Source organism: Mobula birostris, chromosome 4 (genome assembly GCF_030028105.1).
Source record: "Mobula birostris isolate sMobBir1 chromosome 4, sMobBir1.hap1, whole genome shotgun sequence".
NCBI classification, from domain to species: Eukaryota; Metazoa; Chordata; class Chondrichthyes; order Myliobatiformes; family Myliobatidae; genus Mobula; species Mobula birostris.
In genome coordinates, this window is record NC_092373.1 from 201,537,254 (window position 1) to 201,564,591 (window position 27,338).

A 27,338-nucleotide genomic window follows, 5' to 3' on the forward strand; every position below is an offset into this window, starting at 1 on the left:
TGCTGTGTCCAATCAAGAACCTATCAATCTCTGCCTTAAATACACCCAACAACCTGGCCTCCACAGCTGCACGCGGCAACAAATTCCACAAATTCTCTTAACTGTTGCGAGGCTGCTGGCCCCATGTTTTTAGAAAGTATCATAAATTGATCTAATATAAAAATAACATGGTCTAATGTGATTTATCCTTTTCCCTCAAATACAGCTTGCCTGAAATGTGATGTTCAGGAGCGACTCATCAGTCCTGCCCTCCTTCCTGGACCAATTGACTTCACTGAGAAAACTGAGAGTTTCAAAGACTTCCAAAAGATTAACAGAGTAACAAATTCAGGAGCCTTGCAGTACAAACTCCAAGTTATAAAGTACGCAGTTGTTTGAACTTAGCACTAACTTGTTAGCTGTTAAGTTTAGTCTATGGCCTTGGCCCTTCTTTTCTCTAGGTAAAACGCTTTGAAGGATTTACCAGGACGGTGGATGAGGAGAGTGCATCTGAAATATTCAACATGATTTTCAGGAAGGTCTTTGACTAAATCCCAAAAGCCAGCTAGACAAAACAGAAGATCAACAAGAGCCCGTGGTATCCAAGACAGAGTGATAAAATGGATACAGAGTTGGGTCAGCGACACAAAGTAAAGGATAATGGTTGATGATGCTTTTGTGATTGGAAGGATGTCACCAATCCCCTGCTCTCGGTCGTATATGTCGTATATATAAATTTAAATTTAGGACTGTGATAAAGAAGATTACAGATGATTTCCCCAGTAGGAGGAGACTGAACAAAAACACAGACAATGTGAACAGTTGACAGAAAAAAGCCAGTTGGAATTTCACCCAGAGAGGTGTGAGGTAATACATTTTGGGAGGCACAGCATCCGAATGGAAGGATGTCCCTTTAGAACAGAAATAAGGAGGAATTTCTTTATCCAGAGTGTGGTTAATCTGTGGAATTAATTGCCGCAGACAGCTGTGGAAGTCAAGTCACTGGGTATATTTAAATTGGAGGTTGATAGGTTCTTATTTAATAAGGGCATCAAAGGGAGAAGGCAGGAGAATGGGGTTGAGAGGGATAATAATAGCCAAGTTGAAATGGTACAGCAGACTTGATGGGCCAAAAATTCTCTTATGTTTTATGGTCTTAGGGGCAAAAACCAAAGAAATATACAATAAATGCAAGAATATTGAATAGTGTGGAAAAAGTTTGGAGATTATATCCACAGGCCCTTAAACACAGTGGAGTAGGTCAGTAAGGTATTTAGAATGCAAACAAGGTGGTTTCCTTTTTTACCTAAAGAAAAGAATATAAGAACAGGGAGGTTGTGCTGGAATAGTGTTCAATACTATTAAGCCTTGGTTTGACTATTTTATTTCAGCATATTACACAAAAGATGTGATTGTTTTGGAGAGGGTGGAAAGGAGATTTACAAAGATATTCACATGATTAGAAAATTGTGGCTGTGAGGAAGTTTGGATAAGCTAAGGCTGATTCCTTTCGAACATAAGCAGAGGGAATCCTGGTCAAGTTGCAAAAAATTGTTAGAGTCCTGGGATGAGGAAATTTATAAAAATATTTCTTTTAATAGAACAGTCTAAAGCTAAGGGGTATGGATTTAAAGTAATTGATATAAGGATCAGAAAGGAAATTAGGAAAATACTTTTACTCAGAGGGGAGTCTGGAACTCAGTGCCTGAAGGTATGATAAAGGCAGAAAATCTTACCACATTTAAGCAGTCCTTCAATATGTTCTTGAAAAGATGTGATCTGCAAGGCAACCAACAGAGAGCTGAAAAGTGCCATAAGTTGGCTAACTTTATTTTGATTGGCAAAGACAATGATCTCTTGTGTTGTAAATAGTCGTATGAGCAGCTGGTGCACAACGTCTTAGTTATGCAACCACTGACGCTGGGTAGACAACCTCTGAAGAGTATTGATAAGGGATGGGGTAACCCTTCTTGTAAAGGCACTGCCCAGAATAAAGCAATGGCAGCTGTGTACATACATCTATTGATGCTTCTGGACACATCTTCAGTGATGTTCCTGGAATCATCGGGTGTTTCGGGTCTTTCAACATCATACAACCTCCTCCAGGTGACCCAGCCGGGGCTGATCAGACCCCAGCTTGTGTCCAGATGGCTAGCTACTCATGACTCCATGGCTCCCCTCTTTTGAGCCACAGCCATCTGAGGCCCTCTCTGCCGCATCGGTGGTACTGCGGATGGCTCTCCTCTTCCTCTCTCCCTCGATGCCCAAAATGCTGAAGGCTCTAACTAAAGAATGGGCTACGAATCCCCTACAACCAGCCTCCACTGGGAGACACCTCGCTCTCCATCCAGCCCGCTGACAGTTGCTGACCAGTCCTGCGTACTTGGAGAGCTTCCTTTCAAAGGCCTCCTCCAAGCTATCTTCCCATGGGACTGTCAGCTCCAGCAGCACCACTTGCTTATTAGACTCAGACACTAGGACAATGTCTGGTCGCAGGGTGGTGGCTGCAATATGGTTGGGGAACTTCAGCTGCCCTTCGAGGTCCACCAACAGCTGCCAGTCCCTACTTCAAACTACTGCTGCAGAAAAATTTGACAAGAACAATCATAGTCATGAAAGACCATGATCATGCTTGTCATACGACATGGCACGTAATGAACAAACCTAAGTAATGGGATTCCATTTCAACTTGTCTCCTTTAAGTCACTCTTAAAACCAAGATCTCATATTAACCGTTTGTTTTTCATCCTGGTTTCACTTGATGCAACTCAGTGTTGAAACTTAGACTGATAATAATCTTTCGTAATCAGCAGCATGAGCTGGGTGAGTCATGACTAATGCAATGAGAGTCAATTGCTGTAGATGGTACAAACCTGAAATAAAACCAAAATCTTTTGACAGATCAGAATCAGGTTTATTATCACTGTCATATACTGTGAAATTTGTTGTTTTGCAGTAGCAGTACAGCGTAACAATAATAATTACTATGCATTACATTGAGAATAAATATTAAACAATAATTAAATAGTCAAAAAGAGAGCAAAATAATGAGGTTCATGGACTGTTCAGAAATCTAAGGGTGGAGGGGAAGAAGCTGTTTCTAACACATTGGGTGTATGTGGAAAGATAAACATTAACAAACATTAACTCTCCCCTCCTGCACCAACTTCCAAATGTCCATCAACCTTCCACTTATCATCTTGCAACTTAGATTCTACCATTCCCCTCCTCTCTCCACACTAGCTTCATCTGCCTATTTTTTTATCTGCTTCCACAAATTACCAGTAAGCTTCAGTTTCATAGCTCCCCCTGACCCACCTGGATCCATCTGCCCATAACCCCACCTCACCTGGTTCTGCTTATCATCCACCAGTCTTTTTTATCTTTCCCTCCATAAAAAAAAGGGCCCAAAGGATCATTGGGGACCCGAGTCACCCCAACCGCAATCTATTCCAGCTGCTACCATCCGGGAAACGGTACTGCAGCATAAAAGCCAGGACCAATAGACTCCGGGACAGCTTCTTCCACCAGGTCATCAGACTGATTAGCTCATGCTAATTTGAGTGTATTTCTATGTTATATTGACTGTTCTGTTTATTATAAATTACTATGATTGCACATTGCGCATTTAGATGGCGACGTAATGTAAAAATTTTTACTCCTCATGTATGTGAAGGATGTAAGAAATAAAGTCAATTTAATTCAAGACTGGCTACCTTCCCTGCCACGCATTTAGCTCTGATGCAGTCATGACATGAAATGTCAACAACCTCTGCATCCACAGATGCTGCTTAACCCGTGAGTTTCTCCAAATTCTAGCACCTGCTGTCTCTTGTGCCACCGTGTTTCTAGTGTTGTCCCTTTTTGAGAAGTAGGACATAGAGACCAATGCTGATTTAGAAAAAGAAAACTCTTAACAATATTCTGAACACTCACACTTAAAGTCTTCCATAATGTTAAGCACATGGCCAGCAAGGTGTACACTGATATTCAGGGTACATTTCCACTTCAGAAATATGCACCACTTGTTCCATTATCAGGAAAGGAAAATGCATTTATTCTCTTTTCACAATTCTTTCAAGGTACTTATGAGTCTATGAACAACTCTCATTGCAAGTTTTCAAAGACAGTGTTATGATAATGAATGCAAAAATTCTTTTAGATTAATTTTGCTTGATTCCTAGATCTTTCATAAACTCATTCCCTTCCAGAGCTCTGAAATCAGATGGTGTCTGTGAATCTATACTCTACGGACTCCCACTTATCATCAGACCCACAAACTGCTGGAAGCTAGACTGGGATGAGTTGGAAACAAACCACCAAAACTTCCATGCGCTCTGTCACACCTTGAAGGTAGGAATAAGGATCAGAAAACATTGTCACTTGTTATCAATGGAGAATAAGCTCAATTAGCAACAGAAATATCATCACCATCATCATCATCAGGTGCCATGCCCAGTTTGAGCTTTGACTGCCATGGCCCACACACTTCTGTTTCGGGTCAAGTGGATTAATTCATTGGTATTCATTTCCAATTCACTGGCTGCTGTCTCCATCATCATTTGTCTTTGCCTTCCTCTTGCTTTCTTCCCTTCAATCTTTCCCATCGTTACCGTGCATTCTAACCCCTCTTTCCTAATCACATGTCCAATGAAGTTATATTTCCTTTTCATGATCTCATACATTATTTCTCTTTTTGTGTTTGCTCTGTTCATGACATCCTCGTTAGGTATTCGTTTTGTCCATGATATTCTTTGCATCCTCCTCAAAAACCACATTTCTGCTGTTATAATTCGTTTTCTCATGTTACTAGATATTGTCCAACATTCTGAGCCATATAACATAACTGGATAAACACACCATTTCAGTACGCTGAGGCGGGTTGTCATGCTTAGTTTAGTATTGGTCAGTATACTCTTCATTCTCGTAGAGGTGTCTTTTGCCACCCCTATTCTTCTTTTGATGTCCAAGTCGCACCTGCCATCTGATGTCAACCAGCTTCCTAACTAGCAGAAGTTCTTTACTTGTCTTCCTCATTTATTCTCAGCTTGCAGATAGGATTCTCTTTCTTTTTGGATATCACCATACATTCTGTCTTTTTGCAATTGATAGATAGGCCCATTTTTGCACTTTCTTCAACAATTATATCAATTAAGTTTTGTAGTTCTTCCTCCGTACTTGCAATTAACACAGTGTCATCTGCATATCTGAAATTATTGATGTTTTCACCGCCAACTTTGATTCCCAAGATGTCTCTTATTTTTTTGTAATATTGTTTCACTGTACACATTAAATCAGGGGAGAAAACAAACCCTTGTCTGACGCCTCTCTTAATCTAGATCTAGAGCAGAAATATATCTGCCTCTTAAGGATTAATTCTGTATTGATTATAAAAGTTCAAAGTAAATTTATTATCAAAGTATGTATACCATATGTCACCATATATAATCCTGAGATTCGTTTTCTTGTGCATACTCAATAAATCTATAGAATAATAACCAGAATAGGATCAATGATAGACCGCCCAACTAGGGTGTTCAACCGGAGTGCAGAACACAGCAAACTGTGCAAATACAAAAAGAAGAAATAATAATAATAATAAATATATAAGCAATAAATATCGAGAACCATGAGATGAAGAGTCCTTAAAAGTGAGTCCATAGGTTGTGGGAACATTTCAATGATGGGGTGAGTGAAGTTGAGTGAAGTTATCCGCTCTGGTTCAAGAGCGTGATGGTTGAGGCGTAGTAACCATTTCTGTAGCTGGTGGTGTGAGTCCTGAGGCTCGTATACCATCTTCCTGATGGCAGCAATGAGAAGAGATGGCTGCACAAGGAATACAGAAGATGATACAAGAAGTAACACATTTAAAATGCTAGAGGAACTCAGCAGGTCAGGCAGCATATATGGGAAGGAATAAAGGGTTGATGTTTCAGACTAAGCCCCTTCATCAGGAAATGCACTGAAGTGCCTGCTTATTCGCAGTGAATATTATAACATGCATCAGGAAATATATCAGTGTACTACCTACGTACGTATTTTGTAGAATTTTAAACTTTGATTCCTTTCAGCAGTAACTGTTCTATATGTTAAAGATAGAGAAAAAATATCTATTTGTCACATGTACATTGAAAACGTTGGAACATACGGTAAAATGCATTGTTTGCATCAAGGATGTGTTCAGGGCAGCCTGCAGGTGTTGCCATGCTTCTGGTGCCAACATAGAAAGCCCACAACTCACTAACCCTAACTTTTTTTTAATTGAGGTACAGCACAGAGTAGGCCCTTCCAGTCCTTTGAGCCGCACCACCCAGCAATCCCCCAGTTTAATCCTAGCCTAATCATAGGACACTTTACAATGACTAACTAACCTACCAACCAGTACGTCTTTGGACTGTGGAAGGAAACCGGAGCACCTAGAATAATCCCACATGGTCATGGAGAGAACATATAAACTCCTTACAGGCGGTGGCAGGAAATGAACCTTAGTCACTGGTACTGTGAAGCACTGTGCTAACCACACAACTGTGGGTGGAAACCAGAGTGCCCAGAGGAAACCCACCTGGTCATGGAGAGAAGGTAGACTTCCTTACAGACAACGGCAGGAATTGAACCTTGATCTTAAAACTGGCATTGTAAAGTGTAATGCTAATCGCTATGTTACCATGTTGCCACTGGGGATAATAGATACCATCATTATCCATGACATAAAAAGACTGTCCACAACCTCAAAGTGCATTAATTAGTGGTAGTTTCTACTAAACATGCACATGCATAGGCCTCCGAGGAGACCCTGAAAGCAGTTTATTCTTTTGGGAGGCGCAGGAGCCTAGATATTTAAAATCTTTTGAATATAATTTAATTACTTGGAAACTGACTACTGATGATCCATCTAACTTGTGATTCTATATATATTTTTAAAAAATTATTTCCAGCAGTTTAAATCTCAATTACTCATAGATCAAGTGGTGACATTAAAAAGTAGTTACTTATGATGAATCCATTTTCAGCTGCTTTAGTTACCATTTCTTCTAAAGGCATATTTAGAGGATAATTAATTTTGAACTGATCAGTTGCATTGGTTAATGACAAATTATGCATGTGCAAATAAATGAATATATTTGAGCAGAAACTAGAAAAACATTTTTAGAATAAGTGCAATGTACTGTGTGTCCCATGGATCAAATGTATTGAAATATATTATAGGGGCTTCTTCCCCCTTCCTCTCCAGTCCTGATGAAGAGCCACTGCCTGAAATATTGACTCCATGCTGCCTGACTTACCAAATTCCTTTGTGTGTGTTGCTTAAGATTTTCAGCATCTGCAGAATCACTTGTGTTTAAAGTGAAACTGTTTTCTACTATTAAAATACTTGATACTGTAACTCCCTTCTTGCACTGGCTCTCCCCCTGCTTTCTTACCAGTTCTGATGATGGGTCTCAACCCAAAATATCAATTGTCCATTTCGCTCCGTAGATGTTGTCTGACCCCCACCCCCCAGTTCTTCTAGCTTTTATTGCATTGCCCTAACTTTGTTTGCAATAATATGATTTGAAACAGTCTGGAGCTATGAAAGGTGATTCCTTTTCCAAATTTGCAAATTTAGTGAACCGTGAGGACAATAGGAATAGACTTCAATAATATACAAATGGTAGAATGGGCAAATAGGTGGCAAAAGAAATTTAGTGTTGAAAAATATGAAGTATTATATTTTGAGAAGAACCAGAGTTTTTAAAAAAGCACAATTTTAATATGTGTGCAAGGACAGAGACACTTGGTGGTGTGTAAAGTTTATTGGAGGTGGCAGGGCAGATTGAGAAAGTGGTAAAAAAACAAGTTGGATCCTGGGTTTTATAGTTGAAAACATCAATTACAAGAGCAAGGAAGTCATGATGAACCTTTATAAAACACTAGTTCAGCACACCTGGAGAATTGTCTACCACATTTTCAAAAAGTTATAAAGCTGTCTAGGAGAGATTGATCAAAATGATTCCAGTGATATAGCACCCATGAATAGACCGGAGAAACTGGAGTCATCATCCTTAATGCAGTGGAGGCTGTAAGGCAACCTTGTCAAGGTTTTCAATGATTTTTAGATAATAAATTTAATTATGGACAATGTCAGAGGAGATAGAGAGAGACGGTTTCATTTGGCAGAAAGATCTAAAATTAGGGAACATAATATAAAGCTGATTGGTAAAAGAACCAAAAGTGACATGTTGAATAATTTTATGTAGTGAATAAGTGTCCAGAACATCAGCAAGGAGCTCTCTTGGTCCGTCAACACAACCTCGATAGTAGGGAAGTCACAACAGTGACTATACTACCTGAGGTGCTTAAGCAGAGCTCATCTGCCCCGAACATTTCTTGAAGTGCAATAGAGAGTGTATTGACATACAGAATTACAGTGTGTTACTCTAACTGCAGCAAGGCCAGATCACAAAGCACTCCAATGGGTGAATAGGATGGCTCAGCACATCTTTGGGACTCAACGACCAGACCTGGAGACAATCTACAACTACCGATACCTATGGTGCGCTTGTAACATCATTAAATAACCATCCCATCCCGGACACTGTCTGTTCAACCTCCTGCCATCTGGTAGGAGATACAGAAACACTGTAGCCAAGACAGTAAGACTGAGAAACAGCTTCTTTCTGAGGACTCTTGTGCAGCTGAATAATGCTACACCCCTGCTTGCCAATGGCCTTTGAGTGTTATGGACAACCAAAGTCACTTGTTGCATGTAAATATGCTATTTTTTCAAATTAAACTGTACTGCATGCATTGTAAATATCTGTTTTGCATGGATTGGAATTGCATTGCAATCTCATTGTCTTGAGCAATAACAATAAAATTCTTTTCGATTCTATTCTATTCTATTCTGTTTATTACCATGAGTAGTTGTTGAGGCAGATCAAATTCTAATGTTCAAAAGGAAGCTGGATAAATATCTGAAGGGATTTTTTAGGACTCTGGGTAGAAGATAAGATAGTGGGATTACCTGTACTATCAGGTCAGTGTTACACAGAATTCAGACCGGCAGCATATTACCATGTCATCCTTTCAAATGCAACAGATTTTCCAAGGTTTAAATTACAAGGAGAGATTACAAAACCTAAATTCTGTTCACTGAAATTTAAAAGGCTGCAGAAGATTAAAAACTAATAGCAGTGATAACAATAAAATATTTGCAGAAAAGCAGGCTCCATATCACATACTAACACAGTCACTGTTCTACTCTGTTTTCGGTTGCCCTACTGCTACCTAGGAGAGTTCCTCATGCCAAGAGTCACTTTGTTACTTTATCATTTCGTGTCAGTCACCTTATGTTCAGATACTCCTACAATCAGCGTCACTCTATGTACATAAAATAGGACTGTTTTTATATTTATATTTATTGTTTTTAATTGTGCTCTTTATGCTTATTGTGTTTATTATACTGCATTAGATCCAGAGTAACAATTATTTGTTCTCCTTTATACTCATGTATGGACGCATGACAAGAAACAATCTGGAACCTTGACTCTTAAATCTAAAGCAAAGTCTAAAATTTAGAACCAGGCCTTTACAGGAATACCTACTGGTGCAGAGATTAATATTGATTCATAACTCATCTTCAAATGAAAGTTTATTGCTTGGGCAATGATCATTTTAAATATGAAAAAGCAATTTTATGGATGGAGATGGCTCATAAATTCATATGCCTGCTTCTTTGTTCGTGGATTCAATTTATTATTCATCATGGAAACAGGGCCATCAGGAGTAGCCTATCATGGCAAAGTACACTTTGCTAATGTACACTTTGACAATGTTCACCACCCTGCCCTCATCAATTCTCTTGGTCACCTCCTCAACAAAATCAATCAAATTTGTGATGCATGATCTCTCATGAAAAGAAAGCTATGCAGGCTATCCGTAATCAGCCCTTGCCATTCCAAAAGCAAATACAACTCCTCTGAGTACCTTTCTGTAACTTTCCCACTGCTGATATTTCACCATCCAAGCCATGCTCCCTTCTTTCTGCTGCCATTGGGAAGGAGGTCCAGGAATCTTAGGTTCTACACCAACAGGTTCAGGAACAGGTATTAACTTACAACCAGCAACACACATAAAAGTTGCTGGTGAACGCAGCAGGCCAGGCAGCATCTCTAGGAAGAGGTACAGTCGACGTTTTGGGCCGAGACCCTTCGTCAGGTGATGCCTTAACTTACAACCTTCAGGCTCCTGAATCATTATAGATAACATCACACACCATAACCCTGAACTGATTCTACAACCTAATGACTCACTTTCAAGGATTCTACAAGCCATGTTCACAGTATTATTTACTGTATTAACATATTTCATTTTTATTTGCATAGTTTGTCTTCTTTTGCATATTGGTTGTTTGTCAATCATTGTGTGTAGTTTTTGTTTACTGATTCTATTGTATTTCTTTGTCTTACTGTGAACTCTTGCAGGAAAATGAATTTCAAGGCAGTACAGTATATGGTGTTACATACATACTTTGATAATAAATTTAATTTGATCTTTGAACTTTGTGTTGATATAAGGCTTGCTGGCCTGCTTGTCCTTTCAGCCCTTCTCAAATAAAAGCATAACATTAACCATCCTCCAGTCTTCCAGTACCTTACCTGTAGTGAATGAAGAAATAAAACTCTCTGCTATAGTCCCCGCAATCTCCTCCCTTGCTTCCCACAACACCCAATGATACACTTGGCCAGCCGCCAGAGGATTTAGCCACCTTTATTTACCTCAAAATCATCAATACCTCCTTTCTCCTCACATTAGTTTATTTCAGTATAACGCGTTTCCTTCCCCGAGCTTACCAGCTTTGGTCTCGTGCTCCAGGGTAAACATAGATGAGAAGTATTCATTTAAGAGCCCATCTTTCTTGGCTACACATGTAGATTACCACTCTGATCCTAATGGGACTTACCCTCTCCATAGTTACCTTTTCTGCTCCAGGTGTTCAAGATTCAAGATTGTTTATTATCATTGTTCAGTTCATTTGTTATGTGCTGTGTCGTATGACGAGGTCTTTTCCTGACCATAATTGTTTGGCAAATTTTTCTACAGAAATGATTTGCCATTGCTTTCTTCTGGATAGTGAATTTATAAGATGGGTGACAACCACCCCCCCCAGCCATTATCAATACTCTTCAAAGATTTTCTGCCTGGCAACAGTGGTCATATAACCAGGACTTACATAGAAACATAGAAACATAGAAAATAGGTGCAGGAGTAGGCCATTCAGCCCTTCAAGCCTGCACCATCATTTATTATGATCATGGCTGATCATCCAACTCAGAACCCCGCCCCAGCCTTCCCTCCATACCCCCTGACCCCCGTAGCCACAAGGGCCATATCTAACTCCCTCTTAAATATAGCCAATGAACTGGCCTCAACTGTTTCCTGTGGCAGAGAATTCCACAGATTCACCACTCTCTGTGTGAAGAAGTTTTTCCTAATCTCAGTCCTAAAAGGCTTCCCCTCTATCCTCAAACTGTGGCCCCTCGTTCTGGACTTCCCCAACATCGGGAACAATCTTCCTGCATCTAGCCTGTCCAATCCCTTTAGGATCTTATACGTTTCAATCAGATCCCCCCTCAATCTTCTAAATTCCAACGAGTACAAGCCCAGTTCATCCAGTCTTTCTTCATATGAAAGTCCTGCCATCCCAGGAATCAATCTGGTGAACCAAAACTGCACACAATACTCCAGGTGTGGTCTCACCAAGGCCTTGTACAACTGCAGTAGTACCTCCCTGCTCCTGTACTCGAATCCTCTCGCTATAAATGCCAGCATACCATTCGCCTTTTTCACCGCCTGCTGTACCTGCATGCCCACTTTCAATGACTGGTGTATAATGACACCCAGGTCTCGTTGCACCTCCCCTTCTCCTAATCGGCCACCATTCAGATAATAATCTGTTTTCCTATTTTTGCCACCAAAGTGGACAACTTCACATTTATCCACATTAAATTGCATCTGCCATGAATTTGCCCACTCACCCAACCTATCCAAGTCACCCTGCATCCTCTTAGCATCCTCCTCACAGCTAACACTGCCAGCCGTTATGACCATCCACCACCTGTTCCTATGGCTTCACGTGATCCTGATCGGGGCTAAGCAGGTGCTACACCTTGACCAAGGGTGACCTGCAGGCTAGCGGAAAGAAGGAGTGCCTCACATCTCCTTTGGTGGAGATGTATCTCCGCCCTGCCACCCACATTCTTCAGTACATAAGTATAAAGGAGAACAAATTAATTGTTTATTCCTGATCTGATGCTACATAAAACATACAATAAGCACAAAGAACACAATAAAAATGCAATAACTATGAATATAAATATAAAGGCAATCCTATAAAACTCAATGTACTAGTAACTGTTATATACATAGACTGATTGTATGTGCAGGTACGTAAAGTGATGCTAGGAAATGTGTATGCAGTTGTGGTGGGGGGGGGGTGCAGTGGGTTAATGGATAGATGTGTTGATCAGCCTGATGGCTTATGAGAAGTAACTTTTTTGGAGTGTATTGGTCCTGACGTGGATGCTGCATAACCTCTTCCCTGTTGGAGTGGGACAAACAGTCCATGAACGGGGTTGGTGATATCCTTCATGATATTGCTGACCTTCTTCCAGCAACTTCCTGTTTATTCTGTATGTCCTTGATGGCTATCCATGGCACTCCATCCCTGCCACTATCTGTAAGGAGTTTGTATGTTCTCCCCGTGACCACTTGGGTTTCCTCTGGATGCTCTGGTTTCCTCCCATATTCCAAAGGCATAATATTAGGGTTAGTAAGTTGTGGGCATGCTTTGTTGGCACCAAAAGGCTGGTTGGTGACACTTGTTCAGCACAATCCTCTCTGCTTTGATTTGACATGTTTCATAGTATGCTACAAACTACAAGAAACAAATAAAGCTCATCTTTATCTTTATGTGGAGGGAGTAACTCTTCAACAAGAAAACCATGGATTTGAGTCTATCATTGGTAATCCAAAAATAGCAGTAATTGGGTGAGGTTGTAAGTCTGTATTCAAAACCGTTGAAATAATATCAAAAATATCTTCCCAGTATTTTTCCAACAAAGGACATGACCAAAACATGATAGTTAAAGAAGCTATCTCGGAATGACATCTATCACATATAGGATTAATATAAGAATAATAACGAGATAGTTTATCTTTGGACATATGAGCCCTGTGCACTACTTTAAACTGTATCTACACATGCTTAGCACATGTAGAGGATGAATTAACTAAATCATTTAACCTTTTCAGCATGCCGGATGATTGCATTTCTTACTTTAATGGCTAGAAGATCCATTTTGCTGAATTGGAAAGAGATTAACCCTCCTACTGTATTTCACTGGTTTTCGCAAACTATGTTGTGTTTGAATTTGGAAAAAATTAGAAGTGTGGTTTATGACCCTTCCATTAAATTTGAAAAAACTTGGAGGCCATTTATTCAGCATTTTCATATGATGTAATTTGACCATTTCCAAACTTATTTTACTTCTCTGTACTGTTGGTTGAGAGGAATGGAGTCGTCGACACTAAGGTTTTCTTCTTTTCCATTTTTACGTTGTTAGAATTGCCCAAGTCTTTTTAGTTTAGTTGACTAATTCTGTTTAGTTTAGTTTTTTTGGGGGGTGGGGTTTGTTTTTATTGATTCTCATGATTTTTCTCCGTTTTTTTTTGTCCTGTATTATTCATTGTTATCCTACATGATTGGGAGTTTTGTCAATGTATACTATTTGGTTTTATAATTACTCATTTTAAGTATAACAATGTATTTCCAACAATTTTGTATTATTGCTATGTTATGTTTATATTTTATGAAACTAATACAAAGATTGAAAAAGAAAGAAAACCATGGATTAATGAGAGGAAATAAAAAAAAGATATGCTGAGAGACAGAGATAAGGTCAATGGAATGAGTGGAGATAATGTGATTATATAAACACAGCAGGGAGTCAATGGACTGAAAGGTCCATTATCAGGCTATATGTACTACTCTACCTAATTCTACACAATGAAATAAAATGAAATGCAGCAGTCACTTTTTGCCACTAGTGGGAGCTGTATTAGATCGGCAGCTTACTGAGGACATCGTGTGACATAAGTTGTTTACTGCAGACAATTTGAAAAAGGGAAGAATGTGTATGTACATGAAACTACTGCTGTAATAAATCCAGTCCAAAATCAGCAGATTTAGTACTTTCTGTGATAGAAACCTGCAGATTTGTTAAGTCTTGGCTCAGCATCATCTAATCACCACTCCCTGCTTCCCTTCTTATCTCCTCTGCCCTCACACTTACTACCCCTGTTTTACCCACCACATGAAAGTAACTGCAAATGATGATGGTGAATGATAGTGGGTATTCAGTGAACATACTAAATATCTCTATCATTGGTGCCAGGGTAGTGTAGCAGCTAGCACGATGCTATTACAGCTCAGGTCTTTCTGGAGTTTGGAGTTCAATTCCAGCGCCTTGCTACATCCTCCCTGAGGAATGCGTGTTTTTTCCATGGGTCTTCTGGTTTCCTCTCGCAGTCCAAAGACATAATGGGTAGGTTAATTGAGCATTGTAGATTGGCCCGTGATTAGGTTAGGGTTAATCAGGTTTGTCGGGGTTGCTGGGGCAGCGTGGCTCAAAGAGCCGCAAGGGCCTACTCTGCACTGTATTGCTAAATAAAAATAAATAAATAGTCAAACGAAGAATATTTAAATATATAATTTTCTATTAAGACCAATGTACCTGGCTAAACCAACCTCTCACCAATGACTAATCAGCAATTTATATTGTACAACATTGGATTATTAGGAACAAGGTCAGTTGCCATTGGAGCATCTCTTCTTTGTGTTAGAACGTTGTAGCCTCAGCCCAGTCTAGCAATTTGAAGATATAATCTAAACTGGCTGGAGACCTTTAATTAAAACCCCTGTACCATGCAAGCTGCTGTAAAGGGCCCCTTTTCACTAGAAAAAGAAAGATGTGTTCCCACTTTATCCCAGACGTATTAACATTTAAAGCAGATTTTCTGGTTATTCATGGGACATTCCTGAATATAATTGACAATCATAACAGCAGTAACTACCTTTCAAAAAGCCACTTGTTGATTATATAAATGCAAGTCTATTCTTTCTTTCTTATTTCATGTTGTAGAAAAGAGATTGGATGCTTCTAGCTCGTTCTGAGCCTCATGTTGTGGGAACTGCATGGTCGGTTCATGTTGACTCCTATTACATAGTAATGCCTTCAACCACTTTGACCCTCCTGGTGAAGCCCGTGGCAGTACAAGAGCTCCTTTTACCCTGTGATCTTCCTTACAGATTTGATGATCCACCGGAAACAGCTTTGAGTAAAATGGAGGTGAGTCACCGCTTTGGCTGTTAGTACATTCCTGGAATTTGAGATGGTGATGTTATGAATGTGTTATTATTTACTTACAAATTGGATTTGTAATCTCCACAAATGACTCATCTGTTAGATGGAAGGTAATTATTTGTGTTATTATAATTTACTTATCAAAAGCTGAATAGGTTAGGACTTTATTGCCTGGAATGTAGGAGAATGAGGGGAGATTTGATAAAGGTAAATAAAATTATTAGGGGTAATGATAAGGTTAATATAAGCAGGCTTTTTTCTACTGAGGTTGGGTGAGACTGGAGTTAAAGGTTGTAGATTAAAGGTGAAAGGTGAAATATTTAAGGGGACCCTGAAGGGGAGCTTCTTCATTGGGAGGGTAGTGAGAGTGTGATGGATGTGTGTTCCATTTCAACATTTAAGAGAAATTTGGATAGGTACAAGGATTATAGAGGGATAGAGTCTGGGTGCAGGTCAATGGGACTAGGCAAAATAACTATTCGGCTTGCTTCGGTCTGCTTCTATACTGTAGTGTTCTATGACTCTATAAGTCAATAGCATTCACAATACTGGATATCCTATACTACAAATGTATTAAACGACAGGGTTCATCAAATCAGAATTAAAAGCCAAAAGCTTTCCAACAGAGTACTCAGACTTTTATTGGTTACAGGGTCAGAATGAAACAAAACTGCCTTGTAATTGGATCATATGGCACTTTTTAATTCAGTACTATGCAATTGAAAATCAGGGTAACCCAGATTACACTTACAATCAGATGATTTGGGAACTTTGAATGGCATATCTTGCATCAGGGAAGCATGTGATGCCATCATTCCCCACACAGTATTTCTTTTGGTGAATTTCAGGGAAACTAGACTATATTATCCTATGTATGCCCTGTTACAAAGTCATAGATCCATAAGACCATAAGACATAGGAGCAGAATTAGGCCATCTGGCCCATCAAGTCTGCTCCGCCATTCAATCATGGCTGATACTTCTTTTTTCTATCTCCTCCTCAACCCCAGTTCCCAACCTTCTACCCATAACCTTTGGCGCCATGTTCATTAATCTCTGCCTTATATATGCCCAATGATCTGGCCTCCACGGCTGCACGTGGCAAAAAATTCCACAAATTCACCACCCTTTGGCTAAAGAAATTTCTCTGCATCTCTGTTTTGAAAAGGCGCCCCTCTTGTCCGAGACCCTCCCACCATGGGAAGCATCCTTTCCACATCTACTCTGTCTAGGCCTTTTAACATTCGAAAGATTTCAATGATATCCTCCCTCATCCTTCTGAATTCCAGCAAGTACAGACCCAGAGCCATCAAAAGTTCCTCATATGATAGCTCTTTCATTCCTGGAATCATCCTTGTGAACCTCCTCTGAACCCTCGCCAATACCAGCACATCTTTTCTAAGATGAGGAGTCCAAAGCTGTTCACAATACTCAAGGTGAGGCATCACCAGTGCTTTATAAAGCCTCGACATCACATCCTTGCTCTTATATTCTAGACCACTTGAAATGAATGCTAACATGGCACTTGCATTCCTCACCACCGACTCAACCTGCAAGTTAACCTTCAGGGTGTTCTACACAAGGACTCCCAAGTCCCTCTGCATCTCAGATTCCTGGATTTTCTCCTCATTTAGAAAATAGTCCACACATTTATTTCTACTTCCAAAGTGCATGATCATGCATTTTCCAACATTGTATTTCATTTGCCACTTTCTTGCCCATTCTCCTAATCTATCTAAACCCTTCTGCATCCTACCTGTTTGCTCAACACTACCTGCTCTTCCACCAATCTTCGTATCATCTGCAAACCTGGTAACAAAGCTGTCTATTCCATCATCTAAATTATTTGTATACCGCATAAAAAGAAGTGGTCCCAACACCGACCCCTGTGGACCACCATTAGTCACTGCCAGCCAACCAGAGAAAGATCCTTTTATTCCCAGTTGCTAACTCCTACCAATCAGCCAATGCTCTAACCATGTTAATAACTTTCCTGTAATACTATAACTTGGTAGGCAGCCTCATGTGTGGCGCCTTGTCAAAGGCCTTCTGAAAGTCCAAAAATACAACATCGACTGCATCCCCTTTATCTATCCTATTTGGAATTTCCTCAAAGAATTCCAACAGGTTTGTCAGGCAGAATTTTCCCTGAAGAATACCATGCTGACTTTGTACTATCTTGTCCTGTGTCACCAAGTACTCCATCACCTCATCCTTAACAATTAACTCTAACATCGTCCCAACCACTGAGGTCGGGTTAACTGGTCTATAATTTCCTTTCTGTTGCCTTCCTCCTTTCTTAAAGAGTGGAGTAACGTTTGCAATTTTCCAGTCCTCTGGCACCATGCCAGAGTCCAATGATTTTTGAAAGCTCATATCTAATGCCACAACAATTTCTAACGCCACCTCTTTCAGAACCCTAAGGTGTAGCTCCTCTGGTCCGGGTGACTTATGCACCTTTAGGTCTTTCAGCTTTTGAGGAAGTTCTCTTTTGTAACAGTAACTGCACCCACTTCTCTTCCTTCACACACTACAACATCAGGCATACTAATAGTGTCTTCCTCAGTGAAGACGGAAACAAAATATTCATTTAGTTCATCAGCCATCTAATTGTTCCCTGTTATTATTTCTCCTGCCTCATTTTCTAGTGGTCCTATATTCACTCTCATTTCTCTTTTACTTTTAACATACTTAAAAAAACTTTTACAGTCCACTTTGATATTATTTGCTAGCTTGCATTCATATTTCATCTTTTCCCTTCTAATGATTTTTTTAGTTGCTATCTGTAGGTTTTTAAAAATTTCCCAATCCTCCAATTTTCCAATTTTCCCACTAATTTTTGCTTTGTTGTATGCCCTTTCTTTTTCTTTTACAACAGCTTTGACTTCCTTTGTCAGCCATGGTTGTACTATTTTACCATTTGAGTGTTTCTTCATTTTTGGAATACTCATAGAAAAGTACAACCCTTCAGCCCATTTAGTCCATGCCAAAACTATTTAAACTGCCTACTCCCAACAGCCTACACTGGCACCAGAGCCCTCCATACCCCTACTATCCATGTACCTATCCAAGCTTCGCTTAAACGCATGCTGGCATTTCTCACAGCCTTCTGAAAGAAGTTTTCCCTTGCATTCCCCTTAATCTTTTCACCTTTTACCCCTAACCCATGACTTCTGGTTGCTATCTCACCCAGCCTCAATGGAAAAAGCCTGCATACATTCACCCCTCATCATTTTGTATACCTCTATCAAATCTCCTTTCAGTCTTCTCCATGCTAAGGAATAAAGTCCTAACCTGTTCAAATTCTCCTGATAACTCATGTCCTCCAGACAAGGTTACATCTTTGTCAATTTTCTCTGTACTCCTTCAATTGTATTGCTATAGGTAGGTGACCAAAACTGCATACAATACTCCAAATTAGGCCTCACCAATGTCCTATACAACTTCAACATAACATCCCATCTCCTGTATTCAATACTTTGATTTATGAAGGCCAATGTGCCAAAATTGTACTTCAGCACTGACCTGGGAGGTCTCCAGATAACTAAAATTCCAGTCATTAATTACCAAGCCTACAATTGCTGCACTTCCTCATCTCACAGCACAGCTCCCAATATCTCTTATTCACCAATGCCACAATTCCTCTCATAAAAAATAGAATCATGAACAAACAATGGGCTCTTCAACCAGTTTTGCCACTCAACAAAAATATTGCAGGTCTGATCTTAGCCCTAAATTCACATTCTTGAATTTGCCACATAACTCATCATAATACCACATAGTACAAAAAGTTGTGTCTCTCAACCTTGAATATGTTCAGTGATTCAACCCCAACAACAAACTGAAGTACTGAATTCAAAAGATTCAGGATTCTAGAGTCATTGAACCCTACAGCACTTAAACAGGTCCTTCGGCCCATCTAGTCTGTGCCAAACTACTAATTTACCTAGTATCAGCCTGCACCCGCACCATAACTATCAATACCCCTCCCACCCATGTACCTGTCCAAATTTCCCTTTAAAGTTGAAATCAAACCTGTATCTACCACTTCCTCTAGCAGCTTGTTCCACTCTCTCACTACCCTCTGAGTGAAAAAGTTTCCCCTTAAACATTTCACCTTTCACGCTTAACCCATGGCCTCTAGTTCTATTCTCACCCAACCTCAGTGGAAAAAGCCTGCTTAGATTTACCTTTTTGAGACCCCCCTGCCATAGTTTTGTATCTAATCAAATCCCCCCTCATTCTGGTATACTTTAAGAAACAAAGTCCTACCCTGTTTAACCTAGCAACATCCTTATAAATTTTCTCTGTACTCTTTCAGTCTTATTGATATCTTTCCCGTAGGTAGGTGACTAGAGCTGCACACAATTGTCCAAATTATGCCTCACTGAAGTTAACATACCATACCAACTCCTGTACTCAGTACTTAGATTTATGAAGGCCACTGTGCCGAAAGCTTTCTTTATGACCCTATTTACATGTGATGCCACTTTCAAATATTTATGGATCTGTATTACCAGCTCCCTCTGTTCTGCAGAAAAAGACCTCTTTTATTTAGGTACTCTGGTTCTAGGTTCTGCCATGAAGGGAAATGTCTTCCTAGCAGCTACACTATCAAACCCTCTCAAAGCTTATATATTTCAATGAGACCACCATCTTCTAAACTCCAACGATTACCAGCTTTTCATATAGAACGTAGAACAGTACAACACCTGACAGGCTCTTCAGCCCATGATATTTTGCTAACCTTTTAACCTATTCCAAGATCAACCTAACACTTTTCTCCTACATGAGCCCAATTTTTCTATCATCCATGTGCCTACCTAAGTCTCTTAAATGTCCTTAATGTATTTGCCTCTACCACCACTCCTGACAGCGTGTTCCACACACCTATGACTCACTGTGTAAAAGACCTACCTCTGACACCTTCACACCCCCAGCCCCACCAATATTTTCCTCCAATCACCTTAAAATTAAGCCCTCTAGTGATAGCCATTTCCACCTACAGAAAAGAAACTAGCTGCCACTCAAACTATGCCTCTTAGCATCATATATTCTCCTAATTTTCCCTTCCATCCTATCCCTGGTCAGCAGTTCCCTCCCAATTTCAAATGTCACACTGTCTGAGTGTCATGGCTGATAAAGAACGAGCAAATTATCTAAATGATTGCCATTGTTGACTGATAATACAGTATAAGCCAAAGCCCAATGAGAAGGAATTCTTTCTTATAGACGAACAAAGGGAATATCTTGCCAGTTGTATCTGTACAACTAACTAGACATGGACCACCACAGCCCAGGAATGGTGTTGAACTGAAGCAGCTAAAAAGCAAATCAAAAACACTCAAACATTAATTTCTCCTACCTGCACCATGTCCATATCCCTCCATCGCATCCGCATGCCTATCGAAACATCTCTTGAAAAGCCTCAAATGTATTTGCCTCTGCTACCATACCAGGCAGTGTATTCCAGGTACCTTCGACTCTTTGATTAAAAATCTTACCTCTCACATCCCCTTTGAACCTTCAATGCATGCCCTTTTGTATTACACATTTCAACCCTGGGAAACAGATACTCTTTGTCCACTCTATTTTAAGAAATAACAAATTATGAAAAGTAAATAAGAGCTAACCTTATTACAATTTAAAACATAACATTATTAGGCCCAGGCCCCACTATCCCAACACATAGATGATCAGATGAATCTATCTTAACAAGCATATATCCTGTGCACTATACAATTGGAAGATCCCAGAAAAAAATATATAATTAAACAATCGAAAACACCACAGATCTTCATCCAATTTCGACATGTTTATTTTCCAAAGAGATGGAACATCTTTACAAGAAGCCAAATATTCTTGGCAGCTGGATCTCCATGAATTCAAAAAACAGAAACCAAAGTTTGTTTTGTATTTTTGAAGGAGGTATTGAATGGGCTCGATGTGGAAGCAACATATAACCCACTGAACCTGAAAAGTAATCTCTATAAGCATCTCAGAGGGACTTTAGTTAGATCTCCTTATCGTCAGCAACCAAAGCAAGTGCAGCGTAGAGAGCAACATCATCCTGAACAACCACACAGACAGGTATTTATCTTTGTATCAAATTACTCAGCTAATTTATCCACGGTTATGAATTGGTTAAAGAATATCTTCCCAAGTTAAAGGAGTAAAGAGATTGGGCAATACTTCCTCATCGAGAGATATTCTCAGATTCACCAGTTTAAAATGTCAGTAATTCTTGTTAGTGTCGAAAATTGATTATTAAAAGGAGGAGAAGATGGTACAGCAATGGCAGCATGCGCGGCCTCTCCGGTGAATGAATGATACCTGTAATCTGTCAAGTAGGGGACTGTGCACAATTCTGATTTGATGGAGACGGACGTGAGAGTACGGAAGAACATCAGGAAAACTTCTGAAATGCCCGCTTCGCTGCTGCTGCTGCTACTGTGTGGTAACCGGAATCTCCAGAGCAGAAGGCCCCAAAATCCTCGGCTTTGCATGTTTCAGTGGCCGGGGCGAGGTCGAAGGCGCTCGGCAGAGGATGGCGCTCGGGAGGCTGTATCGGAGGGGCTGGTCGGAGGCTCGAAGTTTTCAGACGGACAGACCCAGTGTCAGCTGTGGTCGGCTGCTTCCAAGGCATTGGCAAGTTAACGATGCCTGGAGGTTTATGGCAGGGAGTTTCTCCCTTTTGCTGCCTGCTATCAGGAACTCGGGAGTTGATCGACTCGGGGACTTTGAGACTATTTTTACTGTGCCCATGGTTTGTTCTTTATCAAATTATGGTATTGCTTTGCACTGCTGTAACTATATGTTATAATTATGTGGTTCTGTCAGTGTTAGTCTTTGGTTTGTCCTGTCTTCTGTGATATCACTGAGAAACATTGTATCATTTCTTAATGCATGTAAGCATTTCTAAATGACAATAAAAGAGGACTGAGTGTTCTCATAATCTAATTGTAATTTCCACCCTCACAAGGCTACTGCAGCAGCAGCACCATCATTGAGCATCAAACACCCAATGATGCCTTTACTGCATACGCACACCATGGAGACTATGTGAGCTTCAAATGCAATGGCGGGCTTCTCAGGAGGGCAAAGGTGTGACCTTACCTAGTGTCTTGCTTCAGCTGAATTGCAGTTGAAGAGTTAGTCACTGCTCTGAGCTATGTACCTCTCCCCCACCCCCACTGATAATCTTAATGTTTTCAAAGGACTTCTTTCATTCTGGGGTGCTGTTCATTGCTCACTCTTGAGGAACCCACGACATCTAGTCTAGTACTGTAATGATGTACAGAGGTGGCTGACGAGTTCCTTTTACAGAAGTGATAGAGGCATATCATTGATTCTTGATTTTAGAGATTCTCTTTTCTTCTTTACTTCCTTTATTGTAGCTTCCTCATATGAGTAAGCACTGCTTTTTATGTTAGTAGACTAAGGCAAGATGATCCAGTGCTTGGTTTTCCTGCTGTGTCACAGCTGAAACTCTTCAGTAATGTTCTTAGAATCTCTTTTCTTGCCAACCATGTGATTGTTTGCTCTTAGTCAATTCTCCATAAAGCAGCTGCTTTGGTCTTGTCCTCAGATATTCTTCTGAAATGTCCTGCTTAACAGACCTTTGACTCTTTCAGAAGAAGAAGAAAGCCCTTAACTCCGAGTGGAGTCATCGGGACGCTGTCATGACGGCTTTTTTTTAGCAGGCTCTTTCAATAATGTGCAAATGCTGGGGTCGTTTGTTTGGGGCAGTATCTGCATGTCCGTATCTGATTCATTCACTCATTCATTCATTTATTTTCTTCTATATTATAGAAACATAGAAACATAGAAAATAGGTGCAGGAGTAGGCCATTCGGCCCTTCGAGCCTGCACCGCCATTTATCATGATCATGGCTGATCATCCAACTCAGAACACCGCCCCAGCCTTCCCTCCATACCCCCTGACCCCCGTAGCCACAAGGGCCATATCTAACTCCCTCTTAAATATAGCCAATGAACTGGCCTCAACTGTTTCCTGTGGCAGAGAATTCCACAGATTCACCACTCTCTGTGTGAAGAAGTTTTTCCTAATCTCGGTCCTAAAAGGCTTCCCCTTTATCCTCAAACTGTGACCCCTTGTTCTGGACTTCCCCAACATCGGGAACAATCTTCCTGTATCTAGCCTGTCCAATCCCTTTAGGATTTTATACGTTTCAATCAGATCCCCCCTCAATCTTCTAAATTCCAACGAGTACAAGCCCAGTTCATCCAGTCTTTCTTCATATGAAAGTCCTGCCATCCCAGGAATCAATTTGGTGAACCTTCTTTGTACTCCCTCTTTGGCAAGGATGTCTTTCTTCAGATTAGGGGACCAAAACTGCACACAATACTCCAGCTGTGGTCTCACCAAGGCCTTGTACAACTGCAGTAGTACCTCCCTGCTCCTGTACTCGAATCCTCTTGCTATAAATGCCAGCATACCATTCGCCTTTTTCACCGCCTGCTGTACCTGCATGCCCACTTTCAATGACTGGTGTATAATGACACCCAGGTCTCGTTGCACCTCCCCTTTTCCTAATCGGCCACCATTCAGATAATAATCTGTTTTCCTATTTTTGCCACCAAAGTGGATAACTTCACATTTATCCACATTAAATTGCATCTGCCATGAATTTGCCCACCCACCCAACCTATCCAAGTCACTCTGCATCCTCTTAGCATCCTCCTCACAGCTAACACTGCCACCCAGCTTCGTGTCATCCGCAAACTTGGAGATGCATTTAATTCCCTCATCCAAGTCATTAATATATATTGTAAACAACTGGGGTCCCAGCACTGAGCCTTGCGGTACCTCACTAGTCACTGCCTGCCATTCTGAAATGTATTGCATTGAACTGCTGCTGCTAAGTTAACAAATTTCACGGCACATGCCGGTGCTAATAAACCTGATTCTGATTCTGATTCTGCAATGATCTGTCTGATGGTACACAAACCGAAGCTTTTCACTACATGTGACAATAACAAACTAACTCCAATTCCAACTGTATCCTAGGAGATTGTTGGAACCAAGGGACCCTGGCGATGATATTTGTACCTTCCTTACTCACGGGTAAGGTATTGAAAGGCTAGGGTTCCTGTGTTTATTTAAGAAGGGAACTGCAAGCCACTGCAGTCAGTACCACCAAACATCAGTGGTGGAAATGTAATGGGAGGGGATTCTGAGAAACAGGATCTTTCTGTATTACAAGAAGCAAGTACTGATTCAGGATAGACAGCATGTATGTGGGATAATTTGTGCCATGTATTAAGTTTTTTGAAGAAGTGATCTAGAGCGCTGATACAGACAGTGTCAGAGACTTTATCTCATGAACTTTTTGACAAGGTCCTACATATTAGGCTGGTTCAGAAGGCAGATCTCATAGAATCCAGGAAGGTCTAGTCAATTGGATACAAGATCGGTTTGGTGGAGAGAGTCAGCAGATGGTAGAGGAGGGTTGTTTTCCAGATTTGAGGCCTGTAAGCAGCAGTATGCTGCAAGGAGAGGTGCTAGATTCCCAATTGTTTGTCATATTAATGATTTGGGTGAGAATGTAGATGGCATGATTAGTAGATTTCTTAATGACACCAAAATTGGTGAGGTAGTGAACAGTGAAGAAGTTTGTCCAAGGTTACAATATGATGTAGATCAAGTGGAAAAGTGGTAAAGGAACAGCAGATGGAATTTAATTCAGGCAAGCATGAACTAATGCATTTTGGAAAGTTAAACCAGGGCAGGACACACACAGAAAATGGCAAGGCCTTTGGGAGTGTTGTTGAACAGGGAAACCTAAGGGTATAAGTATAAAGTTCCATGAAAGTGACATTGTGGATAGATGGGATTGTGAAGATATAAGATATGTTTACCTTCATTGGATGAAGAATTGAACACAAAACTTGGGACATCATGTTAGAACTGTAGAAGATGTGGGTGAGACTGCATCAGAGAAATTATTTGCATTTTTGGTAACCATTCTATAGAAAGGTAAACTACTTCTGTAGAAAAATTTGCGAAGAATGATTATGGTCATAGAAAGGCCATGATCGCCCATGTCATACAACGTGGAATATAATGATCAAGCGAACTATGGAAAGGATGTGATGGAACTAGAGAAGATGCAAGAAAGATGTACAAGGATGTTGTCAGAACTGGAGATCTTGAGTAGTAATCAAAGGGATGGAGTAGTGGAGCTTAAAGGGATGTGAGCCAAACATGGGAAATTGGGACGATTTGGGTGTGTGCTGTGGTCATTGTGGAATACTTGAATCGAAAGGGAAAATGGTCAATGTCATAATGCTGTATACCTCTTTGACTGGATACACTGGGACTTTTCCCCAAAGAGGCTGAAGGGTGACCTTAGTTACTCATAGTCCTTTTTCCATGGTACGGTTGTTTGAGACAAATAGGGCATAGGGCGAGAAGGGTAAGATTTAAAGGTGCAGAAAGCAATTTGCTGAAAGAACTCATCAAGTCAAGCAGTATCTGTGGAAACAAAGGGAGAGTCAACATTTTGGGTCAAGACCCTACATCAGAACAGTCTTTATCCCAGGGGACAAATGTTGTTACTGGAGGGCATAGGTTTGAGGTGAGAGAAAGCAACTTTAAAAGGCATTAACTAAGTAAGTGTTTTGCACAGAGAGAGGTAGATGTCTAGAATGCAGTGCATTGAGAAGCACAGATATACAGACAGGGAATAGAAGGGTAAGAACCATGTACTAGTAGCTGGGTTTAGTTCAACCAGTTGTTATTTGTAATATTTTAATTAATTATTGCTGAAAATAGTAGGTGATTTGCATTTTATATGTAAACTTCCCAGATATCCTGAATAAATTGTCTTCATTGTAATTCAGGAAATATGACTGCCAGAGGCAGGCATCCAAAGAACAATATGATTGTGACCAAATAATCTGTATAATTCAAATGTGTTGGTTCATTTCTTAAATATAACACCATGGGATCTTTGACCTACACCTGGGGAAGTCAGCAGCACCTCTGTTTAATTATGGTGTTTTGTTACAATAAAGCTATATACCATGGGCAATATGTTCCAGTTATTGTTGGAAATCTTGCTTATGCAGTCGCGCTGATACGCAATGAGTGAAAGCAACACACTGAGTCAAGCAGCATCTGGTTGAACTGTTTACTGTTTAAATCCCCGCATGCTGAAGTTCCTGCTCCCAGCATCCCCTGCTCTTTGCAGGGCGGAAGTGATGTCGGCTTCCAGGCCAAGGTCTGCCCCACACTCAGAGCCCTCTCGGTTGCCGCTGGCTGTGGACTCGCCCGTGAATACTGGAGCCGGTTCACTTGCCACGTGGGCAAGCCGCCACATGACCCCGCCCCCCCCCGCCCCAGAACCTCCTCCTGGCCACGGGGTGCTGGCACAAACTCACCAGGAACTGTGAGCGGGGCACTATAAACCAGTTCGGCCGATGATGTGGCCAGTCCTCCTTGGATGCCGTGCGGATGCCAAGCAGCACCCAGGGGAGTTCGTCAACCCAGTTTGGCCCTCAGAGGCATGTCATCAGGGCTGACTTCAAGTGCCTGTGGAAACGTTCCACCAGGCTGTTGGACTGCAGGTGGTAAGCAGTCATTCGATGGAGCTGGGTTCTGAGGAGTTGTGCCAGTGCAGACCACAAAGCCGATGTGAACTGCACACCCCTGTCTGAAGTGACTTGGGCTGGGAGTCCGAACCGTGCCACCCAGGTGGTAATCAGGGCTCTGGCGCATGTCTCCGTGGCCGTGTCAGCAAGTGGGATAGCTTCCGGCCACCTCGTGAACCTGTCCACCATGGTGAACAGGTATCTCACTCCTCTTGAAACCAGCAGTGGGCCGATGATGTCCACGTGGACATGTTCAAACCTCCTATGTGTTGGCTGGAAGGGTTGCAGTGGGGCCCTCACGTGCCTCTGGATTTTGGAGGTTTGACAGTGCGTGCATGTC

The 27,338-nt window shown here is 40.9% G+C and overlaps 1 protein-coding gene across 1 annotated transcript in view; it reads left to right on the forward strand.

Moving 5' to 3' along the window:
- The window catches only part of m1ap (meiosis 1 associated protein), a 55,515-nt gene extending 28,701 nt beyond the window's left edge, over positions 1-26,814 (forward strand). Inside the window, exons 5-10 of the mRNA XM_072257016.1 lie at positions 206-362; positions 4,191-4,332; positions 15,162-15,368; positions 21,308-21,434; positions 22,365-22,486; positions 26,599-26,814. Coding sequence (XP_072113117.1) covers positions 206-362; positions 4,191-4,332; positions 15,162-15,368; positions 21,308-21,434; positions 22,365-22,486; positions 26,599-26,814 — 971 coding nt within the window. The remainder of the gene's footprint in view (positions 1-205; positions 363-4,190; positions 4,333-15,161; positions 15,369-21,307; positions 21,435-22,364; positions 22,487-26,598) is intronic.
- Positions 26,815-27,338: the final 524 nt, after the last annotated feature.